Below are 23162 nucleotides of genomic sequence, written 5' to 3'. Positions count from 1 at the left end.
GTTCTGTCAGTTTCATCTTCTTTAAGCCTCCAGTCTGGACAGGTTATTTTCCACATCTGGACACAGCTGTCTTCCTAGGATCTCCCTTCACTTCCCACCTGCTGGATTTCCTGTTTCCTGTGTTCCATGTCTTCCTCTTCTTGGTTTATTCTGTCATCTTTGTGGTGTTAATCCCCCAATAGCTTCCCGAGAAAGCTTGCGTGGGTATAAATGTTTTTCAGCTTTGCATATCTGAAAATGTCTTTATGCTTTCCTCATACTTGACTGGTATTGACTGGGTATAGCATTCTAGTTGGAAATAATTTCCTGCAAAAGTTTGAAGGCAGTTCTCCCTTGTCTTCTAGTTCCTAGTGGTGGTCTTGATGACACTGAAGCCATTCTGGTCCTGTCTTTTGTGACTTTTACTCTGAAAACTTATAGAATCTTTCCTTTATCCCAGTGTTCTGAAATTTTACCATAATTTGCCTTGGCATTGGTCTCCCTTTTTCCATTTTTGCTGATGCTTTGAAGATTCTTTGAATTGGAAAATCCTGTCGTTTATTTCTGTAAAATTTTCTTGAATTCTTTTGTTCGTTATTTCTTCTCTGTTTTTATGGAACTCCTATTAATTGGAGGTTAAATCTTTCATTTTCTTATCTTTTCTCTCCTATTACTCATCTTTTTTATTTTTTGCTCTACTTTCTGTGAAGACTTCCTGAGCTTTATCTTTTAATTCCTCTATGAGTTTATCATTTCAAAGAATTTTTTTTAACTTCTCCGCATGTTTTTTATAGTATCTTGCTCTTGTTACATAGTTGTAATATGTCCTCTTATGTCTGTGAGAATGACACTAATTTTCTTTTTCATTTTCCTTCCCTTTAAGCTACTTTTATCTATTACATATTTTTTCTGGTGTCTGTCTTTTATATTAGAGTCTTTCATTGGATGTGTGGTAAATTTTGTTTGTGTGTTTGTATTTAGTAGTGAGGAACAAAAAAGCTGATTCAAAGCTATGAGCATATGAGGGGGGCTTATTGACTGGAAGTTTCACAATAGGGTCATCTGACTGGGCCATTGGGTTGAGGAACCTTCCGTGTCAATAACTTTAGGTCTTTCTTTTGAGGTTGGTCAGATTTCTCAGAAAAGATTCCTTTAGTCTCTTGCCTTGAGAACAAAGGCCCTGCTGTCAATGTTCTGGGAACCAAGTAGACGAAGAAGGATGGTGGTGGAGGTATCACTGCATTCAGCGTCCTGGATGTATGCATTTCTTGAGCTGTTGTTTTCAGTATAGTACATGCTTTATTCAGCTGTGCCCAGTCTCACCTGTGCAGGGAACCAGTTTTATGTTCTTAAGAAAATAAACCTCCAGTATTTTGCTTGGTGGAAGGGGGGAGTAAGATGGGCAGAGGCTACAGGAATCTGGGACCTGACTGCTTCATAATTTTACTTTATAGTCCTCGTTTTACCACCTCTGCCCTCGTCTTTACCCTTGTTTAAGTAAAATATTATTAATATTCAGATTGATTTCTAAGATTGAGGGGAAACTTGCTTTGTGAAAGTTTATTTTTTCTTGTATATTTCCTTGCTTTGAGTTCCATGAGGCTTCCTGTTTCTTTTCTGTTTTTGTAACCTTCTTAGGACAGGATGGCCAAGGACATGTGTCTTATAAGCGGTGAGACCGTACATTCTGGTTTGCCTGGGACAGTCCCAGTTTAAGCCTCATTATTAATTGTACTCTCTTTTAGTCTCAGAAGTGGGTCCTGTTTGGACAATAAAAAGTACTGTTACCCTACTTAAAGCCCCAGAGCTTGGAGATAAGAGTTGATTTTATTGTAAGATTATTTTCTTCTGGCTTGATAACTGGTTTACTCATCAGTACTATGAACAATAAAATAGGGAACATCATATAAGATTTTAGTGGTTTCTTTTTTTTGTTTTGTTTTGTTTTTGTGAGGAAGCTCAGCCCTGAGCTAACATCCATTGCCAATCCTCCTCTTTTTGCTGAGGAAGACTGGCCCTGAGCTAACATCCATGCCCATCTTCCTCCACTTTATATGGGATGCCGCCATAGCATGGCTTGACAAGCGGTGTGTTGGTGTGCGCCTGGGATCCGAACCAGCAAACCCCAGGCAGCCACAGCGGAGCACGCACACTTAACCGCTTGCGCCACCAGGCCGGCCCCAATTTTACTGGTTTCTTAAATGATAACTTTAGACTTTTAGTTTAATTTACATTGGGGCATTTTTCAGATAATGTAATAGATTCTTCCGTCAAACACTTATAGTTCCCATTTTGAAAAGAATTTAAGAGTAATTCCCTCACACTTCGGTTTCTCGACAGCCTGTTTATGGGAGTCCTGAAACGAGTCCACCAAAGACAGCTTCACAAGTAGTGGGAGATGGTTAAGCCCCCTGTCTGCTTGTTTATTACACAGTATGTTTTAGGTGTTCACCAAATGCTTTGCAGTGATCAGTAATTTTTATGAAATTGAATTGATCTTTAATAGCAAGTACCTTGCCCTAATGATATTTTTTTGTTTGATGTAGGTATTTACTTTTTGCTCAGTCGATTTATTAATATTCCAAAATAAAAGTAGGAAAGCCGCAAATGATACCTCAAAGTAAATGCTGCCTGGGGCCACATACTTATCGCTCTAGTTGAGTTACGAATAGTATCAGTTCCTTATAGCCTGCGGTGTTGCAGAATGAAGCAACATATAGATATGGAGGAACTGAGTGTCTTGGCACCTGACATCCTCCTCCCCCCACCTGCCCAAATCCTGGGAAAAACCTCTTACACCTTACAGGTTGTTGAAACAATTAAATGAGAGTGCATGTAACAGTGCTGTGTAAAGTCCTCTACAGATGTTTTTTTAGTGTCCACTGACATTTCTTGGGTGTCTATTTTGATAGCCACTTGCTGTTTCCATTGCCAGTAGATATACCTGAATGACAAAAAGAACAAGTTCAGTTATTGAACACCTTGTATTTAAAGTAGCTTATTAATGAGACTCTGGGATATCTGAGAGTATGTTTTTTTATCTTCCAAGTTAGGAAACTTACTTTTTATAAAAATGATGTCTAGATATCATTTATAAAATACACTTGTACAAGATTATTTTATAGCTTGATTTAAGGGAAATATACTAGGTATAAGGAACATGATAGTAGATATAGGTTGATTACTCTGAATAAATTAAAGAATAAACTTGTTCTGCCTACAGATTCTTCTTGCCTTCATATTTGTTCATGAAGTTTAATTCACAAGTGGACGTGGGCATTCAGAATGAGATATAAGCTGATTGCCATTGAATAAACCAAAGCAGCTCACTCTTTTTAAAAATGATTAAATATATTTCATTGATTTTTTTTTTTTTTGTACAGCTTTGGTGACATATAATTGACATAGTAAAGTGAGCATATTTGCACTGTACAATTTGGTGAATTTAGAGATGTGTATAAATCATTAAGCCATAAGCATAAGCAAGATAATGAACATAGAAGTTCCACTTCTGAAATGACAAATTCACTAGGTTGGATCAGCAGTAGATTTGAACTGGCAGAAGAAAGAATCAGTGAATTTTAAGATAGATTGATAGAGATTATGCAGTCTGAATAACAGATAAAAAAAATATGAATAAATGAACAGAGCATCAGGGAAATGTGGGATGCCATTAAGCACACTAGTATATGCATAATAAGGCAAAAAAGAGACATGAGAGCAGAAAACATTTTTGAAGAAATAATGGATGAAAACTTGCCATATTTGATGAAAAAAATAAATCTACATATCCAAGAGGCTCAATGAATTCCGTGCGGGATAAACACAAAGAAATCCCTAGATACATAATGTCATAAAAATGCTGAAAGACAAAGAGAAAACTTTGAAAGCAGCAAAGGAAAACAACTGGTGTTCTATTCAAATTTTGATGGATATTTGGATTTTTCAAGTTTTTGGCTGTTACAAATAAAGCTGCTATGAGTACTCATGTAAAAGTCTTTGTGTGGAGATATACTTGTATTTCTCTTTGATAAATACCTTGGAGTGGAATGGCTTGTTCATATGGTAGGTGTATATTTAACTTTTTAAGAAACTGCCAAATTGTTTTCCAAAATGTTTGTGCCATTTTACATTTCTCCTAGTGTAGTGTATAAGAGTTCCATTTGCTCCACATCTTTGCCAATATTTGATATGTGGTAAGTTTTTGTAATTTTAATTACTTTGGTGGGTGTATTTTATTACCTTGTGGTTTTAATTTGCATTTCCTTAATTATTGGTGATGTGTTGAGCATCTTTGCATGTGATTATTTGCCATTCTGTATCTCTTTTGGTGAAGTGTCTGTTAAACTCTTTCTCTTTTTAATGGAATTGTCTTTTTATTATTGACTTGTAAGAATTCCTTATGAATTCTAGATAGATTTTCTTTGCCAGATACATATTTTTAAATTTTTTCTCCAAATATTTTAGGAACAACTTCTTTTGAAGAGCAAAAGTTTTTTTGTTTGCTTTTTCCCCCAAAATCCAGTTTTTTAAATGATTTCTTTTGTGTTGTAATTAAGAAATCTTTACTAAACCAAGATCACACAGTTTTTCTCCTATTTTCTTCTGTAAGTGTTTTATTTTTAGTTCTAATGTTTGGGTCTATCATCCATGCTGAGTGAATTTCTGGATACAATGTGTGGTAAGGGTCAAGGTTCCTTTTCATATATGGGTATTATTCTAGTACTATTTGTTGAAAAAAGTATTTTTTTCCCGTTGAATTGTCTTAGACACCTTTGTCAAATATTAGTTGATAGATTGTGTTTTATATTTCTGAGTCCTCTATAGTGTTCAAATGATCTGTGTTAATGCCAGTACCGCACAAGGTGATTACTGTCGCTTTATAATAGTTCTTGAAATCATGTAGTGTTAGTTTCCAACTTTGCTTTTCTGTTCCAAAATTTTTTTGGCTATTCTAGGTTCTTTGCATTTCCGTATATATTTTAGAATCTTCTTGTCAATTGCTGCAAAACAGTCTGTTGGGATTCTGCTGGGATTTTAGTTGGCATTTCATTTGAATCTTTAGATCGTTTGGGAGAATTGTCATCTTAAAACTTGTCTTCTCATCCAAGAACATGGTATATCTCTCCATTTTAGTAGGTCTTCCTTACTTTCTCAGCAATGTTTTACCACTTTCAGCATACAAGTCTTGCACTTTGTCAGATTTATCTGAAATTATCTCACATTTATTGATGCTATTTTTTATTTCACTTGCTTATTTTTGCTAATATAAAGTATAATTTATATTTTGTATATTGACCTCGTATCGTACAACTTTGCTAAACTCATTTATTAATTCTAGTTGCTTTCTCTGTCTACCTTTTTATTTTTTTGTTTGGTCCCTGGCTTTTATGTTAGGGTCTTTGTCTCCAATCTTTGATGACTTTTGGTTGTCCCTTGTTAGATACATGAGTTACAAATATTTTCACCAGTTTTGTGGGCTTGCTTTTCACTTTTTTGTTGGTCTTATTTGAAGTGTGAAAATTTTTAATTTTTGTAAAGTCTAATTTATCTGTTTTTTCTTTTGTCATTTGTGGTTTTGGCTTCATATCTAAGAAGCCATTGCCTAATCCAAGGTCATGAGGATTTACTCTTAGATTTTCTTCTAAAAGTTTTACAATTTTAATTCTTATATTTAGGTCTATAATGCATTTTGAGTTAATATTTGTATATGATGTGAGCTGTAGGGATCCAACTTCATTCTTTTGCCTGTAAATATCTAGTTGTCTTAAGCACTATTTGTCAAAGACTCTTCTTTTTCCATGGAATGGTATTGTCACCCTTGTCAAAAATTAATTGACTATAAATGTAAGTTTATTTTTGGACTCCAAACTCTATTCCATTGGTCTATATTTCTATCTTGATTACTGTAATTTTGTAGAAAGCTTTGAAATTGGGAAGTGTGAATCGTCCACATTTTTTTTTCCAAGATTTTTTAGCCATTCTCAGTCCTTTGTGTTTCCATATGAGTTTTAGTATCAGCTTGTCACTTTCTACAAAGAAGGCAGCTAGCGTTTTGATAGGGATTGCATTGAATCTGTAGATCACATTGGGGAGTATTCCCATATTTATAATGTTAAATCTTCCAGTCCATGAAAATTGGAATCCTTCTATTTATGTAGGTCTTCTTTAATTTCTTTCAACTACGTTTTGTGGTTTTTGAGTATATAAGTCTTGCAATTTTTTTGTTAAACTTATTCTTAAGTGTTTTATTCTTTTTTTGTGTGTGTGAGGAGATCAGCCGTGTGCTAACATCTGCCAATCCTCCTCTTTTTTTGCTGAGGAAGACTGGCCCTGGGCTAACATCCATACCCATCTTCCTTCACTTTAGATGGGACGCCACCACAGCATGGCTTGCCAAGCAGTGCGTCGGTGCGCACCCGGGATCCGAACCAGTGAACCCCGGGCTGCTGCGCAGCAGAGCACGCGCACTTAACTGCTTGCGCCACCGGGGCCGGCCCCTAGTGTTTTGTTCTTTTTGATACTATTGGAATTGGAATTGTTTTCTTCGTTTCTTTTTTGAATTCTTCATTGCTTATATGAAGAAATACATTTGATTTTTGTGTAGTGGTCTTGTATACTGCAACTTTTCAGAACTTGTGTATTGATTCTAATAGTTTTTAATAGTGGATGCCTTAGGATTTTCCATGCGCAAGATCATGTCATATGCAAATACAGGTAGTTTTACTTCTTCCCTTCCGATCTGGATCCCTGGATGCCTTTTTTTTTTAATTCCTGATTCCCCTAGCTAGAATCTCCAGTACACTGTTGAATAGAACTGGCAAGACTTATTCAGATTTTTTGTTTACTTGGTAAAAATTACTTTCAGTAGTTTGTATCCTTGTAGGAATTTTTCTGTTTCATTTAGGTTATCGAATGGTTGGCATACAGTTGTTCATAGTGTACTCTTGTATCTTTTTTATTTCTGTGAGGTTGATAGTAACGTGGCCTGTGTCACTGCTGATTTTAGTAATTTGAGTGTTCTCCCTGCTTTCCTTAGTATGGCTAAATGTTTGTCAGTTTTGTTTAACTATGAAAGAATCAGCTTTTGGTTTGTTGATTGTCTCTTTTGTTTTTGTCTTTACTGTTTAATTTACTGTAAAATTTTATTATATCCTTCCTTGTGCTTGCTTTGGATCTAGTTTGCTCTTTTTCTACTTTCTTAAGGTGGAAGGTTAGATTCTTGATTTGAAATTTTCTTTAATATATGAATTTTCAGCCATGAATATCCTTATAAACACTGCTTTAGCAGCATCTCATAAGTTTTAGTAAGTTAATATTTTTGTTTTTATTCATCTCACAATATTTTCCAACTTCCCTTGTGATTTCTTTTTGACCTTTTGTTATTTAGGGTTTAATTTCAAATTTTTTGTGAATTTCAAATTTTCATTTTGTTACTCATTTCTAATTTCATCACGTTGTGGTCAGAGATTGTACTTTGTATGATCTCAGTCCTTTGAAATTTAGATGTTTGTTTAATGGCTTGCTTATGATCTATCCATGTGTACATGAGAAGAATGTGTATCCTGCTGCTGCTGCTGGAAGGGTTGTTCTCTAGATGTTTGTTATATCTAATTGGTTTCTAGCATTGCTCAAGTCTTCCAGGCCCTTGTTGATCTTTTCCTAGTTTTACTTACCATTGAATATATAGATATACATATATATTTATAGATAATATATAGATTATGTATATCTGTATAAACTTATAGATATATATAGGTATCTAAATATATACATGTAAAGAGATTTATTATAAGGAATGGGCTCATGAAATTATGGAGGCTGGGAAGTCCAAAATATGCAGTGTGGGCCAGCAGGCTTGAGACACAAGAGAGTTTATGGTGTGTGCAGAGGAAGTCCAAAGGGAGTTGTGGGAGAACTTCCTCTTGTTAAAGGAGGCAAGTCTTTTTGTTCTATTCAGACCTTGAACTGAGTAGAAGAGGCCCACCCACATTATGGAAGGCAATCTACTTTACCCAAGGTTCACCATTTTAAATGTTAATCTCATCCAAAAACACTCTCCAAGTTGGCATAAAACTAATCATCACAAATAGTATATAAAAACTTACTTTCAGTAAGTCCCCCTTCCCTCTGCCCTCATTTGTGCAGTTATTGTTGTACAAAATGCATCTCTGTACGTTGTAAGCCATCAACACAGTTATGTATCGTTGATTCTCATTATTTGCAGCAGTTATGTTCTGTAAATTTGTAGCAAACACTGAATTAGCAAATACTGAATTATTGCTCCTAAGAGAAATACAGGGCTAGCTTTCTGCAAGCCAATTCATCAGCCAATCGATACATAACCTTGTTTTATTTGTGTTTCTGTTTAAAGTTGCTGTATTTAATATATGTTGTTGATTCGTTAACATTGAACTTGTGACCATCAGCACTAACTCATGCCTGAATGAAGCTTATCTAACACATACTTCTTCATGAGACCCATCACAGACTTGCACATAGGAACACTGGATATCAGGGTGTCTTGGGGGCTTTTAAAGAGCAACGTAACTGACAAAAAGCAGAAAGCATGGCACTGGATAGGCTGCAAGAAAGATAGTTGTTTAGAGTAAGAGAACTGAAACAAGGAGGCTGAGCGCCGCTTTGTTTGACCTCAGCTGGGAGCATGTACCTTGGGCAACGTGCTTTCCCATGTCTGCAGACAACACAGAAGAACTACAAGTATGAATTCTGGAGTTAGAAATAAATTCTAGCAAGACGGTGAATGTGCAAATGCGGATCCACAAATGATGAGGATCAACTGTAACTACTGCTTTATGAAGTCTTTTGAATCAAGTAAGAGAAGGTAAGAGTTACAAACAAAAATACATCTATACTGTCTTTTATATTTACCAGTGTAATTACTTATATATTTTTTTTGTGGTTACAGTTTACAGTCCTTTCACTTCACCCTTTAGTATTTCTTTTCTTTCATTTTTTTTTTTGGTTAAACTTCGGGGCCTCCATACAATCAGCAGTTCAATTTTTGGAGGCTGTCAGAAGAGCCCAGTGTGGTGGTTGTTGCTTTTGTAATTTATTTTTTTATTGAGGTAACGATGGTTTACAACATTATAGAAATTTCAGGTGTACATCATTATATTTTGACTTCTGTGTAGACTACATCGTGTTCATCACCAGAAGTCTAGTTGCCATCTCTCACTGTACAAATGTGCCCTTTTACCTTTTTCACCCTGACTTCTCCCCGCTTCCTCTCTGGTAACCACCAGTCTATTCTCTGAATCTTTGCGTTTGTTTTGTTATTGTTTTTATCTTCCACATTTGAGTGAAATCATACGGTTTTTGGCTTTCTCTGTCTAGCTTATTTTGCTTAGCATAATATCCTTAGGGTGCATCCATGTTGTCACAAATGGCAAGATTTCATCTCCTTTTATAGCTGAGTAATATTTCATTGTATATATATATGCCATATCTTCTTTATCCATTCATCTGTTGATGGGCATGTAGATTGATTCCAGGATGGGCTATTGTGAATAATGCTGCAGTGAACATAGTGGTACATATATATTTTTGAATTAATGTTTTGTGTTCTTTGGATAAATACCCAGAAGTGGAATTGCTGGATCATATGGTATTTCTATTTTTAATTTTTTGAGTAATCTCCATACTGTTTTCCATAGTGGCTGCACCAGTTTACATTCCCACCAGTAGTGTATGTGGGTTCCTTTTTCTCTACATCCTCTTCAACACTTGTCACTTGTCTTTTTAATAATAGCCATTCTGATGGTTGTGAGGTGATAACTCATTGTGGTTTTGATTTACATTTCCCTAAAAATTAGTGATGTTGAACATCTTTTCATGTGCCTATTGGCCATCTGTATATCTTCTTTGGAAAAATGTCTCTTCAGATCCTCTGCCCATTTTTGATTAGGTTGTTTGTTTATTTGTATATATAAGTTCTTTATATATTTTGGATATTAACCCCTTGTCAGATATATGATTGCAAATCAACTCTCCCAGTTGGTAGGTTGTCTTTTCATTTTATTGATGGTTTCCTTTGCCTTGCGGAAGCTTTTTGGTTTGATATAGTTCCATTTGTTTATTTTTTCTTTTGTTTCCCTTGCTTGAGGAGACATGATATTCAAAAAGATACTGCTAAGACTGATGTCAAAGTGTGTACTGCCTATGTTTTCTTCTAGGAGTTTTATGGTTTCAGGTCTTACATTCAAGTCTTTAATCCATTTTGAGTTAATGTTTGTGTGTGGTTTAAGATAGTGGTCTACTTTCATTCTTTTCCATGTGGCTGTCCAGTTTTTCCAACACCATTTATTGAAGAGACTTTCCTTTCTCCATTGTATATTCCTGGCTCCTGTGTCAAAATTTGTTGTCCATAGATATGTGGGTTTCTTTCTGGGCTCTCAAAATCACTTGCATTGATCTTGTGTGTCTTTTTTTCTGCCAGTACCATGCTGTTTTGATTACTATAGCTTTGTGGTCTATTTTGAAGTCAGGGATTGTGATACCTCCAGCTTTATTCTTTTTTCTCAGGATTGCTTTGGCAATTCAGGGTCTTTTGTCGTTCCATATAAATTTTAGGATTCTTTGTTCTATTTCCATGAAAAATGTCATTGGGACTTTGATAGGGATTGCATTGCATCTGTAGATTTCTTTAGGAAGTATGGACCTTTTAATTATGTTAATTCTTTCAATCCCTGAGTATGGAATATCTTCCCATTTCTTTGTGTCTTCTTTGATTTCTTTCAAAAATGTTTTATAGTTTTCAGTGTACAGGTCTTTTACCTTTTTGGTTAAATTTATTTCTAGGTATTTCATTCTTTTTGTTGTGATTGTAAATTAGAGTGTATTATTGTTTTCTCTTTCTGCTGTTTGTTGTTGGTGTGTAGATACAGGACTGCTTTTTGTATGTTTATTTTGTATCCTGCACTTTACTGTATTTGTTTACTATTTCTACAAGTTTTTTGGTAGATTATTTAGGATTTTCTCTGTATAAAATCATGTCATCTGCAAATAGTGACAGTATTACTTCTTCCTTTCCAATTTGAGTCCCTTTTATTTCTTTTTCTTGCCTAATTGCTCTAGCTAGAACTTCTAATACTGTGTTGAAAAAGAGTGGTAAAAGTGGGCATCCTTGTCTTGTTCCTTGTCGGTTTTTCACCGTTGAGTATCGTGTTAGCTGTGGGTTTGTCATGTATGGCCTTTATTGTGTTGACGTACTTTCCTTCTATACCCATTTTATTGAGAGTTTTTATCATAAATGGATGCTGAATTTTGTCAAATGCTTTCTCTCCATCTTTTGAAATGATTATGTGATTTTTATTCTTCATTTTGTTAGTGTGGTGTATCACATTGATTGATTTGCTGATGGTGAACCATCCTTGCATTCCTGGAATAAATCCCACTTGTGGTATATGATCCTTTTAACGCATTGTTGTATTTGATTTGCTAGTATTTTGTTGAGGATTTTTTCATCTGTGTTCATCAGCGATATTGGGCCTGTAATTTTTTTTGTGTTGCCCTTGTCTGGTTTCGGTATTAGGGCCTTGGAGAATGTTGGCCTTCTAGGATGAGTTAGGAAGCATCCCATCCTCTTCAATTTTTTGGGAGAGTTTGAGAAGGATAGGTATTAAATCTTCTTTGAATGTTTGGTAGAGTTCACCAGAGAAGCCATCTGATCCTGGACTTTTGTTTTTTGGGAGGTTTTTGATTACTGTTTCAGTTTCCTTACTAGTGATTGGTCTATTCAGATTCTCTATTTCCTCTTGATTCAGTTTTGGAAGACTGTATAATTCTAAGAATTTATCCATTTCTCTTAGATTATCCAATTTGTTGGTATATGGTGTTCTTAGTATTGTTTTATAATCCTTTATATTTCTTTGGTATTTATTTTAATTTGTCTTCTTTCATTTCTGATTTATTTATTTGAACCTTGTCTCGTTTTTCTTAATGAGTGTAGCTAAAGGTTTGTCAATTGTTTATCTTTTCAAAAAACCAGCTCTAAGTTTCACTGATATTTTCTATTGTCTTTTTAGTCTCTTTTTCTTTTATTTCCATCCTGATTTTTCTTATTTCTTTCCTTGTACTGATTTTGGGCTTCCTTTGTTCTTCTTTTTCTACTTCCTTTAGGTGTAATGTTAGAGTGTTTATTTGAGATTTGTTTTGTTTTATGAAGTAGGCCTATATTTCTATAAACTTCCTTCTTAGTGCCACGTTTGCTGTGTCCCATAGACTTTTTGTATATCGTATTTTCATTTTCATATGTCTCTAGGTATTTTTTGATTTCTCCTTTGATTTCTTCATTGACCCAGTAGTTGGTCAGTAGCATTTTGTTTAATCTCCACATATTTGCAACTTTTCCACTTTTCTTCTTGTGGTTGATGTCTGGTTTCAGAACATTGCAGTTGGAAGAGATGCTTGATATTATTCCAGTCTTTTTAAATTTATTGACACTAGTTCTGTGGCCAAATATGTGGTCTGTCTTTGAGAATGTTCCATGTTCATTTGAAAATAATGTGTATTCTGGAGTTTTTGGATGGAATGTTCTGTCTAAATTAAGTCCATCTGGTCTAATGTGTCATTTAAGGTCAGTGTTTCCTTATTGATCTTCTGTCTGGATGATCTATCCATTGAGGTAAGTGGTGTGTTAAAGTCCTCTACTATTATTTTGTTACTGTCAACTTCTGCGTTTGTGTTTGATAATATTTGCTTTGTGTTTTTAGGTGCTCTTATTTTGGGCTTATAGATACTTACAAATGTTATACCCTCTTGTTGGATTGTTCCCTTTATCATTATGTAATGACCTTCTTTGTCTCTTGTTAAAGTTTTTGTTTTAAAGTCTTTTGTCTTCTACATTGCTACCCTAGCTTTTTTTTTATTTCCATTTGCACTGAATATCTTTTTCCATCCCTTCACTTTTAGTTTGTGAGTGTCTTTAGGTCTCAAGTGTGTCTCTTTTATGCAGCATATATATAGGTCTTGTTTTTTTATCCATTCATCCACCCTGTGTCTTTTGATTGGAGCATTTAGTTCATTGATATTTTAAAGTAGCTATTGAGAAGTATGTACTTATTGCCATTTTGTTACTTTTTTGCAGGTGTTTTTGTAGTTCTCCTCTGTTCCTTTCTTCTTCTCTTGCTCTCTTCCTTTATGATTTGATGGCTTTTTTTTTTTTTTTTTTTTTTTAAGATTTTTATTTATTTATTTTTTCCCCCCAAAGCCCCAGTAGATAGTTGTGTGTCATAGCTGCACATCCTTCTAGTTGCTGTATGTGGGACGCGGCCTCAGCATGGCCGGAGAAGCAGCGCGTCGGTGCGAGCCCGGGATCCGAACCCGGGTTGCCAGCAGTGGAGCGCGCTCACTTAACCACCAAGCCACGGGGCCGGCCCTTGATGGCTTTCTGTAGTGTTAAGTTTGGGTTTTCTCTTTATTTTTTGTGTACTTTTTACATGTTTTTTGTTTGTAGTTACCATGAGGTTCATGTATAATAACCTGTGTAAATAGCAAGCTATATTAAGTTAGTGGTCTCTTAAGTTTGACCTCTTACTAAAAGCCCTACACTTTTACTTTTCTCAGCACCACATTTTATGTTTTTGTCATCATATTTTACCTCTTTTAGTTTTGTGTATGTCTTAACTTTTATCATATATATAGATAATTTTAGTACTTTTGTCTTTTGACCTTCATACTAGCTTTAGAGGTGGTTGATCCTCTACCTTTACTGTATGTTTGCCTTAACTAGTGATTTTTTCTCTGATAATTTTCTTACTCCTATTTGTAGCTTTTTCTTTTCCACTGAATTGTCTCATTAACATGTCTTGCAAGTCTTGTTTAGTGGTGATGAACTCCTTCAGTTTTTGCTTGTGTGGAAAACTCTTTATCTCTCCTTCCATTCTGAATGATAACCTTGCCGGGTAGAGTGTTCTTGGCTGTAGATTTTTTCTTTTCAGTACTTTGAATATATCATGCCACTCCCTTCTAACGTGTAAGGTTTCTGCTGAAAAGTCAACCGATAGCTTTATGAGTTTTCATTTGTTTGTAACTTTTTGCTTTTCTCTTGCTGCAGCTTTCAGGATTCTCTCTTTATGTTTATTTTTTGACATTTTAATTATAATGTGTCTTGGTGTGGGCCTCTTTGTGTTCATCTTGTTTGGTACTCTCTATGCTTCCTGTACTTGGGTGTCTGTTTCCTTCCCCAGGTTAGGGAATTTTTTAGTTGTTATTTCTTCAAATAAGTTCTCTGCCCCCTTGTCTTTCTCTTCTCCTTCTGGGACACCTATAATGTGAATGTTAGTATGCGTGATGTTGTCCCATAAGTCCCTTAGGCTGTCCTCATTCTTTTAATTCTTTTTTCTGTTCATCTTGGGTGATGTCCTCTACTCTGTCTCATCCAGGTCATCCAGGTCACTGATCTGTTCTTCTGTGTCATCTACTCTGTTTTTGATTCCTTCTGGTTAATTTTTCATTTCCATTATTGTATTCTTTGGCTCTGATTGGTTCCTTTTTATATTTCCTAATTCTATGTTGTAGTTCTCACTGTGTTCATCTATTCTTCTTTCCAGTTCAGTGAGCGTCCTTATGACCATTAGTTTGTACTCTTTATCAGGTAGATTGTTTATCTCTGTTTCGTTCAGTTCTTTTTCTGAGGATTTGTCCTCTTGTTTTATTTGGAACGTCTTCCTTTGCCTGCTTATTCTTTTTGCCTACTTCTCTGTGCTTATTTCTGGGTATTAAGTAGATCAGGTATATCTCCCTATCTTGAAAATGAGGCATTATGTAGGAAATGTCTTATCAAGCCCAGCAGCATGCTCCCCTGTCGTCACCTATGCCAGATGCTCCAGGGTTCTCCCCAGTGTGGACTCCTTGTGCTGTTCTGTTGTGGCTGGGCTGCTATTGCCGCAGGTGGGCAGGTATGCTGGGCTGGCCTGTAGGCCAGCTGGCTTTGAGGCCTGACCACATGGAGCTGCTTTGGGCACGTTGTTGGGCAGGGCAAGCCCCTGCATGGCTGGCTGTGAGGTCTGGTAGCGTACAATTACTGCAGTTTTGCTGGTGAGAGACTCAGGCCCCCAGTGTGGGTGGTTTGTAGGCCCAGGGGCGCACAACTGCTGTAGGCCCTAGGTATGGCTGGCTGCATGGTGCTAGTTGGCGGGGCAGGCTTCCGGTGAGACTAGCTGCCTGGCACGCAACCATTGCCAACTTGCTCTTGGGTGGATTCAGGCCTCCGGTGTGAGCTGGCTACTCGACCTTGCAGTGCACAGCTGTCTCAGGTGCACTGATAGGCACAGCAGGCCCCAGGCACAGCAGAATATAACTGTTTCAGGCATTGGTATGCTGGGCAGATCTCCTGTGTGGCTGTTTGCAAGGGCCAGCAGTGCAAGGCAGCTGCGGGCTCACTGGTGGGCAAGGCCGGTTCCTGGGGCAGGTTGCCTGTGCTGCCTGGCTGCGTTTGATTCCGTCAGGTGGTCTAGTGGGCAGGACAGGCCCCTACGCTAACAGGCTAGAGGAAGGATTCCAGTAGCGCCTGCCAGCATCTGTGTCAGCACGGCTGAACTAGGTCACAATAATGGCTGCCGCCAGTGTCTCTCCCTGGTGTGTGGGCCCAGCTGTCTCCAGCTTCTCCAGGATGCACTCCAAGCTTAGTAAATGAGTCTCTTACCGATGGACTATGCACTTTTCTGTGTGATGTTTTTGTGCTGGTTTCTGTCGAGTGAGTCTGTGCATGGGCCCGTTTAGAGCAGGTTTTGCTTTATCTAAAGTTCTGTAGTTTTCCTGGGCATATTCCCCATTTATGTTCAAAGCCAGGTATTTTGGAATCTCATCTGTCTTCTGCTGGATCTAAGGGCTGGGGTGCCTAATGTGGAGCTCAAATCCCCTGCTTTTCTGGGAAATGCTCTGTACCTTTGAGATCACTCCTGACAATGAGGTGTCGCAGGTAGTGTTTTCTTCCTTAGTAGGGCTGTATCTCTGCCTCTTCCATCCCTGTCTGTGTTGTCCCTTGTTTTGGAGGTATTTTTATCCAGTTTCAAGATGTCTCCCAGGGGAACATACGTACTCCTCAGGTAGTTGTAGATTTGTTGTGTCCATAGGAGAAGGCGAGTTCAGGATCCTCTTACACTGCCATCGTCCAGACTCCTCTTGACCCTTTAGTAGATCTTGTAGTCTGGTCTGTTAGCTGCAGATTGTTTCAGTGTTTTTTAATCTGTGAATGTCTTAGTTTCCCTTTCGTTTTTGAAGGATAGTTTTGTTGGATACAGAATTCTTGGTTGACAGTCTTTTTCTTTTAGTACTTTCAATATATCCTTTTACTGCTTTCCATCCTCCATGGTTTCTAATGCAAAGTCAGCTGTTAATCTTATAGAGGTTCTCTTGTACTTAACGAAAGCAACATTTTCTCTTGTTGCTTTCAAGATTCTTTATCGTTGACTTTTGACAGTTTGACTATGATATGTGTAGGTATGAATGAATATCTGAGTTTACTTAGCGTTTGTTGGGCTTCTTGGATGTGTCGATTAATTTTTTCATTGAATTTATAAGTTAATGGCCATTAATTTTTCAGGTATTCTTTATGCCTTTTTCTCTTTCTCCTCTCTTTGTTGGACTCCCATTATGAGTAGGTTGATAATCTTTATGATGTTCAGTGTGTCTCTGAGGCACTATTCGTTTTGTTGCATTTCTTTTTCTATCTGTTCCTTAGACTGGATAATCTCAATTGAACTATATTTAACTTCATTGAATCTTTCTTCTGCCAGCTGAAATTGCTGTTTGGCCCATTTAGTGAATTTTTCACTTAAATTACTATATTTTTCAACTCTAAGATTTCTGTTTGCATCCTTTTTATATTTCCTGTCTCTTTATTGATATTCCCTATTTGTTAGGAGATCATTCTCATAGTTTTCTATAATTCTTTAGACGTGGTTTCCTTTAATTTTTGTTTTTTAATTGTGGTAAAATACACATAGAATTTGCCATCTTAATCATTTTTAAGTGTTCAGTAGTGTTATGTATATTCACATTATTGTGCAACTGATCTCCAGAACTTTTTCATCTTGCCAAACTGAAACTCTGTACTTATTAAACAGCAACTCCTCATTTCTCCCTCTCTTAGCCCCTGGCAACTACCATTCTCCTTTCTGTTTCTGTAAGTTTGGCTAATCTATATACCTTACATAAGTGGACTCTTACAGTATTTGTCTTTTGTAACAGGCGTATTTCACTTTGCATAATGTCTTCAAGGTTCATCCATGTTATGGCATTATATGTTGAACATATTTATAATAGCTGATTTAAATCTTTTTCTAAGAAGTCTAACATCTGGACTTCCTCAGGGTCAGTTTCTATTCACTTTTTTTTTTTTTTTTTAATTGTTACTGTTTTTAGACCATGCTTTTGTGTTTCTTCATGTGTATTATAATTTTTTTGTTGAAATTCAACATAAAGTATCGTAATTATATTTAAATAATATAATCAGATCCCTCTCTGAGGATTTATTGTTTTTGTTGTTGCTATTTGTTTAGTGATCTTCCTACTCTCATTGTGTCAAATCTGTATTCTCTGCCATATGTGGCCACTGAAGTTGCTCAGTTTGTTTAGTGCTCAGCTCATGATTGGACAGAGATTTTCTTAAGTGCCTGAACCAAAAGGTCTCCCACTCTTTGCCAAGGGGCTCTCGTGTGTGTGTTGAGGCACGCCTTTAATGCTCAGGTGGATAGTTTACAACTCTGCCTTAGCTTTCACTTCTTGCTTTTACACAGCCTCAGTATCTGCTGGAGTTGAGCTTTTAGGGCCTTCTGAGATCTTTCCTGGTCACGCTTATACTGCTGTACATTTGCATGACCTTCTAGATTCTCAGGAATATTTCAGAGCTCTTTAACGGCCCCCATGAATATCTCATTCCCATTTTTCCTTTTAAGTTGTTTGAGCAGCCTCTTGTTAGTCCCAGCTGGTGTCATTGCCTCAGGCAGCTGCAATGTTAAACAGTTGCTACTGATTGTTTTTGATAAATGCCCCAGGGATAGGGCTGTTGCCACAGAGTGTTCTCTGAGTTAAGTCAAATAAAGATAAATCCTGAGGATGGAGCTTTTCCAAAGAACTGCCAGACAGGTCTTATAGTGACAGTTGTCTGGGGATGGGACTTTTGGGGAGCTCTAATCCTATTCTGCCCCCTACAGTTGTTGCTAGGCTGCTAGTTTTCACAACTACTGTGGTTGTGAGATTGGTCAGTTTTCGAGGCTGCTGTGACCTGGGGAGAAGGCAGTGGGAGTAAAGCAAGTTAAAACAGTATAAACCTTGCTATATTTACTGAGATTCAGCTATTGTTTTTAAATAAACGCTCGTCAGATTGTGACAGGTTAATTTCTAGAAATCTGAAAAAGTTGATTTTGACAGTTTTTGCTAGTGTTCTCATTGCTCTTTGTAGGAGCAGATTTTCAGAATTCCTTACTACGCCATTTTAGAAAATGTTTTCTTCTACATTTCGTTTTAATTCTGTGCTTAGTAATTTCATTCTTAGCTTTTTTTTTTTTTAAGATTTATTTATTTATTTTCCCCCCAAAGCCCCAGTACATAGTTGTATGTCATAGCTGCACATCCTTCTAGTTGCTGTATGTGGGACGCGGCCTCAGCATGGCCGGAGAAGCGGTGCGTCGGTGCACGACCAGGATCCGAACCCAGGCCGCCAGCAGCGGAGCACGCGCGCTTAACCACTAAGCCATGGGGCCGGCCCTCATTCTCAGTTCTGATTTTTTATTTTGATTTATGTATTATTCAGATGGAATATGTCTTCAGGTTGCTGTTTTCAAGGATTTTTTGTAGATTACATTTTGAGGCTTTTTATATTTGCTATGGTCTCTTTGTTGTCTGCACCAGTAATCTCCATATAATTTGTTCACGTATCCCATCAGTAAAAAATTTTGAAAGCACATCCCTATGGATATATATATATGTAATAAGGCCATATTAGTCTGCTAAGGCTGTCATAACAAAATACCCTAGACTGGGTGGCTTAAAAAAAAACAAATTTATTTTCTCAAAGTTCTGGAGGCTGGGTGTCCAAGATCAAGGTGTTGGCAGGTTTGATTTTCTTGAGGTTTCTCCCCTTGGCTTGCAGATAGCTGCCTTTTGTGTCTTCACATGGCTTTTTCTCTGTGCTCATGCCTCCTTTTCTCTCCTTCTTATAAGGACACCCGTCATATTGGTTTAGGGCTTCACCCTTATGACTTTATTTAAACTTAATTTCCTCCTTAAAGGCCCTATTTCCAAATAGACACATTAAAGGAACACAATTCAATCCATAAGAAAGAATATATATGTATTATAAACATAACATATATGTGCCACTGTACTAATATTATATACTTATATATTTAACACATTCAGAATAAATTTTAAAAGATAAGATAGTTATATTTTTAGTGAAAACAATGTATTCCAATTAGATAACTGTTTTTATTTCATAATGTGGCTGTCAAAGCTTATTCCAGAAATAAAAGTATCAGCTCTATCATTTTCTTGTTGTTCATATTGTTGCCTGTATTATCTTCAGTGATATTTTGCAGAAAATTTTTAAACCACTTCATTCGTCCGTTTATAATCTATAAAAATAGTTAACCACGCACACATGGGCTGCAGTGTGCTATAATTACAGTGAAAGCAGATAAATGAATCAGCCCTTTCTCATTATGGGATTTCTACTCTTCTCTGAGAATATCTCATGTATGTGATGTGTGTTCCAACTAGGGCTTTACATCCATTTTGTATATTAAATATTTAAAAAAGTAATTTCTTTCTGGTGTTTAGAGATAAAGGTGAATATATGTACTAATATTTTCTACTTGCACTTTGGTGGGTCGATTTAAACATTGCACTTTTGTAACCACTGGTCTAAACACAAAATACAAATGTGGTCATAAGTGGGTAGTAGGTTCACAGATGTTCGTTTTGTTATGCTTCATATCTTATTTATGTTACATATATTCTTTATGTTAAAGATTTAAAACTATTTTATACTGGTCATAATATTGCTTGAAAATTTTATAGGCATTATTCTAATAACATTGTGTCATTTATTATTGCACAAGAGAAGTCTAAGGCTTTTCAATCTATAGTGTTAGCTCTTCTAGGATGTTTTCTTGGTTATTTCTTTAATTATAACCTATTTTACAGTTGTAGAGACCTCTTCTTTAGTTGTACCAATTGGCTATGTATTAGGTATCTTTATTTTTTCCATATCTATCCCCTACATAATTTTAGTGCATTTTATGTCTATGTTCTGGACATTTTTCTCAAAGTTTGTCGTCATCACTGATTTAATTTCTATAGTATTAATTATGTATTAATCAACATTATGAGTTGATTTTAGTTTTTGTTATTTTACTTTTTTTTTGTGCAAAATTTCAACCATAACAAAAGTAGAGAAAAGTGTACAGTCGTGTGCCACATAACATTTCTGGTCAACAACAGACCAGATATTCAGTGGTGGTCCTATAGGTTAGTACCATATAGCCTAGCTGTGTAGTAGGCTGTACCATCTAGGTTTGTATAAGGACAGTCTACAATGTTCGCGCAATGACAGAAATTGCCTAATGATGCACTTTTTCAGAACGTATCCCCTTCATTAAGTGATGCATGACTGTATGATGAACTGTATAAACTCATCAAGCTTTAAAAATTATCATCTCATGGCCAATTTTGTTTCATCTGTTCCTACCCATTCTGCCCCACCTGACTCCTGTTTATTTTGAATCAAATTCCAGACATATCTTTCCATAAATATTTTAGTATCTCTAAAAGGTGTAGACTTTTAGAAAATATAACCATACTATTATACCTAAAGATGACAGTTATCTGGTCATCTGTAATGAGTGGAGTATATTCCGGGATTGCCTATAAATATCTGTGGTTGTTCTCTTGCCAGAAATTATTATTGAAGAACAATTCTCAGTATACACCCCTCCTCATAATTTATCCCAATTCTGACTTCACGTTCCTAAGAACAGAGTGTCATTTCACAGCTATTCCCATTCCCAGTTATACTCTGTAGGCAGGAATTATAGCCCTAGGATTGATGTAGAAGGACCTTTTAATGAAGAGAAGAGAGAAAAAACAGTTCTAGTCATTCTTGAAACAGCCCCTGTATCTGGGTAATTGGGGGTGGAAGCCCTGGCTCTCAAGTTCAGGTTAAAAGCAGAAGTTTGGTGGCTAAAAAGTTCTTACTGTAATTTTTGTCCCTCCATGGACTCACCAATTTACCTTAAGGTTTCATCTGAGTAGTGTTTACTAGAAATTCTTCTTGTCTGGCAGACAGTAGATGAGTATTTCTGATGCTGTTTAAACTCTACATATCTTTTTGTGTTTTTTGAAATAAAAGATGGAGGCAGGCAAGTTAGGCATCACTAATTTTCTCTCCTCATAACCTAGATGTCCTGTAATGCTGTTTAAGAGACCTCATTCATAGTCAGAAACATTGCTTTATTAATTTTCCTTCCTTTTTTAAAACCCCAGTGTCTTAAAATTTTAAGGGAAAAAAATTATTTCACTTGGACAGGTCTGACAGCCATTTCTAAAACATATGCAACATGATGTATTAAATTTAATTACAGCCATTAAAGAATAGATTTTTTCTTAATTAGATAATGGGTTTACCTAAGATTGCCATAGTTTCCATAGATAGATCAACAGTTTTCAGATAATTGGTAGACAGTAAGATTACTCTTAACCAATACTATACTGAACATAATTAGAATTGTCTTTGGTGACTTGAAAGTACCTTATCTTTATAATATGAAGCATTATTAAGTCTTATGAAAATATGAATAGTAGAATTTCTGGGAATTGTATTCTAGATAAACAGTGAGTTTCCAATAATAATGAACGTTGAACAAAGTTCAAGATTCTGTGTCAAGGGCTTTGAATTAAGACTAAGTTGTGGATATATTTAAAAATAAGTAAAACTTTGGAAAGGAAATCAGAAGCAAGGAAAAGCTGGTTTTATAATAAAACTGTGATTGGTAAGTATTTTAGTCATTTTACTTCCCTTTTGACTATGTATGTGAACCCTATCTATATCTATAGTAATCTAATACAGGTGAAAGTGGTAATATGTTAAAGGTTTAGAACATGTAGAAGACTATTGGTGACTTCTTTAAAGTCCTGTGTGGGCCTCTCCTGAATGAGTGCCTGCGACTCGGAGCCTTTGAGCAGTATCTAAAGAAGATACAGGCTCCTTAAGATACAATTGTACAACGTTTTAAGAACGTAACTGGTAGAGTATCTAATTTATCGAATTAAAATACTTTTAGGGCTATTGACATATTGCTCATTACAAACAGAAAGGTTTTACTTTAAGACATTTTTAAAAATGGAACTATTTCCTTGTGCTGTGTCAGAATATAGTGGCATAGTAATTTTTACTAGTTTAGTCTTGTTTGGAATTCCACTTTCAGTGGAAGACTTTATAGACTTTCTGATAATGTTAGGGGAGGAATATACTAATTTTTATTTTACCTGTTACCTAAGAATTTTAAAATACTCTACACATTTACTTTAAGTTCCCATAGCAATTCAGAGAGGGTATGTTACCAAGAGGGAAACTGGTTCTGCAGGATTGGTAACCTATTTATGGCCACACAATGCGTCATTAATAAATAGGTTTAAGAACAAAGCTTGAAAGGGTAACTTTTGCTTCTCTGTGCTTTTACATGTTTTCAAAAATTTTGATATTGAACATGTTTCATTTTGTTAAAAAACTATTTGAACGTGGGGAATGCCAAGAATGATGCTCAGGTTTTAGTATTATCCCCGTTTCCTGAACTACCTATATCAAGCAGAAATATCATCCTTGCTAGAATATCCTGTGTGTTTTAATTTATACAGCTTTGTATTGGCACTCCTGGATTTTTTACATGTTTATTGTTCTCCCACAGGTGTTGGATCCCGAACAAAACCATAACTTCACAGATCATTATCTAAATGTGGCCTTTGACCTTTCCCAAGTTCTTTTTATAGCCACTGCCAACACCACTGCTACTATTCCACCTGCCTTGTTGGACAGAATGGAGATTATCCAGGTGCCAGGTACTTGATTCGTGAAGAAACTCATTGTTTGATATTTCTTGCCTTTCTGAGCATAATCCTTTAAAATTGGTCGAGCTGTGGAGTTTCGAGTAAAAAGTTGA

General features: G+C 36.1%; 1 protein-coding gene across 2 annotated transcripts in view; it reads left to right on the top strand.

Annotated features, from left to right (window-relative positions):
* Positions 1-23162, top strand: part of LONP2 (lon peptidase 2, peroxisomal) — a 107402-nt gene that overhangs the window by 36200 nt on the left and 48040 nt on the right. For both annotated transcript variants that reach the window (XM_087420291.1, XM_087420292.1), the window contains exon 9: positions 22911-23061. In XM_087420291.1, the coding sequence (XP_087276417.1) occupies positions 22911-23061 (151 nt within the window). The remainder of the gene's footprint in view (positions 1-22910; positions 23062-23162) is intronic.

The sequence above is a fragment of the Ceratotherium simum genome, chromosome 30 (assembly GCF_057802395.1).
Source record: "Ceratotherium simum simum isolate JZ-2026a chromosome 30, ASM5780239v1, whole genome shotgun sequence".
In the NCBI taxonomy this organism is placed as follows: domain Eukaryota; kingdom Metazoa; phylum Chordata; class Mammalia; order Perissodactyla; family Rhinocerotidae; genus Ceratotherium; species Ceratotherium simum.
Note: the sequence above shows the minus strand (reverse complement) of the source record. Positions and strands in the feature narration are given on the sequence as shown.